At 42.4% G+C, this 5,446-nt stretch overlaps 1 protein-coding gene across 1 annotated transcript in view; it reads left to right on the top strand.

The window, feature by feature from the left end:
• CCDC53 (Coiled-coil domain containing 53) overlaps positions 1–3,524 on the top strand; it is an 18,713-nt gene extending 15,189 nt beyond the window's left edge. Inside the window, exons 4-5 of the mRNA XM_080275303.1 lie at positions 1,484–1,697; positions 2,863–3,524. Coding sequence (XP_080131429.1) covers positions 1,484–1,697; positions 2,863–2,953 — 305 coding nt within the window. The 3' untranslated portion in view covers positions 2,954–3,524. The remainder of the gene's footprint in view (positions 1–1,483; positions 1,698–2,862) is intronic.
• The last annotated feature ends 1,922 nt before the right edge of the window (positions 3,525–5,446 follow it).

Below are 5,446 nucleotides of genomic sequence, written 5' to 3'. Positions count from 1 at the left end.
CCACATGGCATCCATTTCTTCATATAGATACGCTCCCACATAATTCAGAAGTTGTTTCATTATTAAGAATGGCCATAAGTACCATGTCAAGGCAATGATTAGGAAGTGAGATTGAATGTAGTGGTGGTAGAGGCAGACCTAACATCTGTATTGGTGAGAAAGAAGGAAGTTGGAGAAGAGTGTTTGAGAGCATGAGAGAGAAGGATCAGGAGTGCTACTGAGAATGAGAGAGAGAGAGAGATGGGGGAGGCAAAGGAAGAGGAAGTGGAGTGTTTGATAATCAGAGTGAGATGGGTAATATGTGAGAATAAAGTAACCTGGGCAGAACAGAGGTAGCTAATCCTTGTATAAAGTTTTTCTCCTTTGTGTTTTATTCTTGCCTTATCCAGATGATTTTATTTGGCTCAGGAGGGTCTGATACAGCCTACATTAACCCCTCCCACAACAATTGCATGACTTGACTGGGTACATAATCCTTGTATAAATAAGGAAGTGAAGGAGCATTGCGGTGTGAATGTGGATGTGACAGGAAACGTTAGGAGAAACACTCTGAGGTGGTTTGGCCATGTGGAGAGGATGGAGAGAGAGAGACTGATAAGGAGAGTGTATGTGAGTGAGGTGGAGGGGGGTAGATAGAGGGGGAGGCCAAGGATGAGATGGAGGGATGGAGTGGAGAGGGATATGAGAGAGAGGGTTGTGAGCTGAGAGCAGGGCAGTGAAATGGCGGGGGTCACGGCGACATGGAGGCAATTTGTTTGTGGCCACCCCTTATGGGATTAAGGCGTCTGGCAATAGATAGATAGACGGATCAAGTAGTTTCACTCTGAGTTGTTTCATTCTTAACTTACTGATGAATTAACACACCTATTTTTCCTTTAAATTTGCTCCTAACTTAACTTGACCTGACCTGACCTGACCAAGATTAATCTAGCCAAATAAAACAGAATCTATTTTCCTCATCACAGTACAACCTCACCTCTTCATTGAGTGGAAAAAAGAGGTCTTGGTGGTGATGATGATGATGATGATGATGACAGTGGTGACAATGATGATGATAATAATAGTGGTAGTGATGATTGTGTTTTTTCTATCTATCTCTTGCCAGATGCCTTAATCCCGTAAGGGGTGGCCACAAACAAACCACCTCCATGTTGCCCTGTCCCTCGCCATTTCACTGCCCTTCCCCTGGCTCACACCCCCCTCTCTCATATATCTCTCCACTCCATCCCTCCACCTCATCCTCAGCCTCCCCCTTTCTCTCTCTTCCTCCACCTCACTCACATACACTCTCCTCATTAGTCTCTTGCTCTCCATCCTCTCCACATGGCCAAACCACCTCAATTGTGTTTCTCCTAATGCTTTCTGTCACATCCACATACCTACCACAACACTCCTTCACTTCCTCATTTGTCAGTCTGTCTCTCCATGTAACTCCACATGCTCCTCTCATGATGATTGATGACAGTGATAATGGTCTCTACAGCTCAGCCACAAGACACCGCCACAGCTACCACAGAAAGTCAAGATGTGGTTGAGGAAGGACCCAAATCTACCACAGCTGACACACAAGTCTCATCCACTCCTGTAAGCCAAGATCCAAGATTTGCACGCTACTTCAAGATGCTCAAGATGGGGGTGCCAGAGCCTGCTGTACGAATGAAGATGTCTAGTGAGGGAGTTAATCCATCTATCCTTGAGTAAGTTTGTCTGCCCTTTGTCATTAGGCTGCCTTAACCATCAGCTCACAACCCTCCTGCATATTCATACTGGTACGTATACAGTCAGGCTTTGTTATACATTTGTTTGCCATTTGTTAGATAAATCACTAGAACGATGAACTAAAAGTTATACCCGGTTTTGCTATAATGACAGCGACTTCTTTAGAATGATAATGCTGGTGGCCGCTTACAACAGTCCTGTGCATACACAGTGCCTGCTGCGAAAGCCTGCTGTCAGTTTTTTTAGCCAAAATAGCCGCCCAGTGCATACATTCACTGTGATTGTCTCCCTTTTGATCCATTGTGTGTGTGCAAGGCCATTGAAAAACTATTGGTATCACCAAATAACAGCCTGGGGTCACAGCAGCACTGATGGACTATACAAATAACAATGCCATCATGAAACTATTTCTCATGTAATGTAATAAACCTCTAAACACCACCATACCAGTGGGTGATACGTTTGTGTTCACAGTGAAGCTTTGTCCGTGACTTGCCTCACACCTGCCACATCAGAAAAAGGCGAGCTGACACTATGGCTCGTGAGTGGACTTTATTCATTTCTCTGATTCATGTGTGTCTCCATTTACCAGCATATCACACTTACAGTTGCTGCCTGGGTGCTGGAGAAGTGATGCCTTCCTGGGATGGCATCACTATAACTGAGTGGCTCAATATTCCCCAGTTTTCTTCCTGTCCCCTGAAAGGATGATGATGGGCTGCAGGAGAGGGACAGCTTCAGGCTGCAGTCCACTTGTTCACACTTCAGATACATCTGGGGCAACAACAACAACAACAATGACAACAGTACTTGCCTGGCAAGAGCCAGTGATCCTACTGCATCCTGAAATAGGGATAAGCACTGCAGGACAATGTTAGTTTCAGTCTGCAGCCCAACAGGTTCACACTGAGATGAGCCTGGGACGTCAGACAGCAGCAGCAACAACCTTCTCTCTCACCATCCATCACTGTTCTTATATGAACACTCAGCATAATGAACAAAGTAAATGTAAATTAGAACTTGTAACCTTAGGCCTGTAAGGTCGAGCTAGCATTGTAAGAGCTTGAGTTATGTTTGCTTGATTGTGTGGGTCATTTCACTAGGCATGCTGTCCCACTTAATCACTTTTTCTTTCTATTTCAGTGACCCAGATGCTCCAGCTCCACCTGCAACAGATGCTCCAGACCAGGACAAAGACTCAGACTCAAGTGCAGATGAATCTTGGAGTGACTAGGGATCGTATTTTGGGCAGGATTGGAGGTTCCTTGATTGATTCTGCATTAGACACATGATTATGAGGAAGGAGGACTGAGAGAGTGTGTGAGGTGGTATGGGGAGACCGAGGATGAGATATAGGGGTGTGGTGGAGAGGTATATATGTGCAAATTGGAGAAAGGGTTGCATGATGGCAAAGGACAGAGTGACATGGAGATGCTTGATTTGTGGTCAGCCCTTCAGGGAAAAAAGCATGTGGCTATAGACATACAGATGAGGGAGTTAACTCTTTTGAATCCAAGTGATATCCCCTTTAGTTTATTATTGCTGCTGCCAGACAGGTTTATTCAATACAGGAAAGGTCTCTCATACTAGAGGTGCATATAATACAGTACTGTACTTGTATATAATGCATTCAGTTAAAAAAGTCTGTCATAAGCCAAATAAAATCATCAGAAGATTGCAAGAACTACAGTATTTTAAAATATAAAAAACTCTGGGTTGAGGAATATTGTGGTTTTGATGTGGATGCGCTGGATAACGCCAGGAATACCTCATGATGGTTTGGTCATTTGGAGACCATGGAGAATGAGAGACTGACTAGAAGAGTATGTGAGGTGGAAGGGGAGAGTGGGAGGGGTCAATAGCATACTCAGGAGGTACCAAGACTAATGTGTAAAGACATTGTAGTGAAAGAGTTAAAGTGCCAACAATGTAGTGTACCGTACGAGGTGAGATCCGAGAGTGTACACGTGTTTATGTTTTTATCAATTTCCAGACTCTGCATACCGGTAATTACAGTCTGCTATAGTTGGTTTGTTTTCACCTGACAAGTGGGCCATTCGCACAACCCGAATACTAAGTAGTGGGTAAATGAACTTTGCTGGATAACTCTGCCAAGTATGGGGTAGGAATGACTCTCCTTGCTTACCAGTCAAATCAGCCCTACATCTGGCCATCAACAGAAATGAAAGGGGTTAGGGATCTTTGCCAGCTGAAAACAAATGTACCACAATAATATAACTGTAAACATCATTATCGTAACTCTTATTCTCACTTAAAAGGTGAACTGAAAGAAAATTAAGAAACATAGAGAAAGTATAAGTGGGGGTGATTAATGTCAAAGAACCTGATTAAAAACGAAGCTGTTATTTGGTCATGAATGTACTTACTGTATATAACTGTCAGTCATGGGATGTGCACTTTGAATAGTAAATGTAAGTAGTCATTGTTATATAGCTGGCTGGTGGTCTGGTGACAGAGCCCTTAGGTCAGGGTGTGCTGTGACATATGCATTGCAGTTAAGCAGTGGCTATAGGTTATCATGGAAGCACTACTAGGGACATAGGTTGCTGTTCTACCCTGAAATGTTGTGGACAACAGTAGCCTAGTCTAATGTACCTACACTCTGAAGGGGACAAGATGGTATTGACTTAACATTTTAATTGTTATGTATATAACACTGATATGCTCCAAAAAATTGACATTTCCTTTACAGCTGGTACTGTCTGTAAGTTGAGAGTAACTGGCAGTTGAGCTTAATTATGTGCATTTAATAGCTCCCCCCCTCCCCCCCCAAAAAGGTGCAGATGTTTAAGTGTGAAAGGTGGAGTCAGGATTCTGGATGCATGATGGAGAGTGGATGAATGTGTAGTCCATTTCATTGGTAATGCTATTGATTAGTTCTCCTTGTATCATGTTATTTTCTTTCCTTCCTTTCTGGACCGTACCTCATCCCTCCACCTTAAGTGGGAAAAAGAGGCTGGGATGATGCTGATAGGAATTTGATAGGTAATATTGACAATTATTTGTTGATTTAATAAAAAAAAAAAAAAAAAACTATGAGAATGGCAACATATAACAGAAGTCACAATTTACGGGTTTACCATTTCAATCTGGGGACACATTGATTCATTATTGCCACCTTCAGATGATTATATTTAGCCTTTGCAAGACCTCTTGTAATTCTGCGAGACCTCTCGTCATTTGAAGTTTCTCCAAAGGTGAATAAAATCATCTGGAGATAAATGGTTGAATAAAATTAAAATTGTCACTGGACTGGAGGGTTATTAAGATAAAACATTATAATAAGTTGACGAACACACAATCGAATAAAAGAAATACTCTGAAATGTTAGTTTCATTAGCTAGACATTACAGACCCTATCTGTCTACTGTATTATCCAGTCCTTTATCCCACAATCAGAAGTATTGGGGCACAGGGCTAGAATACTTAGTTAAAAAAAAGAGTGGCCAGTCACTCACTGAAGTAATATGTGAGCAATAACCCTCAGCCATTCCTTGGATGTAAACCTTTATGGCCTACATTCATTTGGAGAGCTTACACACATAAAGTCTCCCTTTCCTACACAGAGAATATCGTTTCACTGTTATTTACAGTAGGGGCAAGGGCTATTTAAAGTTCTTTCAACCTCTTCTGATTTGCATTTCAGCTAAAAGGAATCATGGAAGGTCACAGGATGGTTTTAGACGACTTGCAGTGATGTCACCAC

Source organism: Coenobita brevimanus, chromosome 1 (genome assembly GCF_032717465.1).
Source record: "Coenobita brevimanus isolate Jiangsu-jjx chromosome 1, ASM3271746v2, whole genome shotgun sequence".
In the NCBI taxonomy this organism is placed as follows: Eukaryota; Metazoa; Arthropoda; class Malacostraca; order Decapoda; family Coenobitidae; genus Coenobita; species Coenobita brevimanus.
Note: the sequence above shows the minus strand (reverse complement) of the source record. Positions and strands in the feature narration are given on the sequence as shown.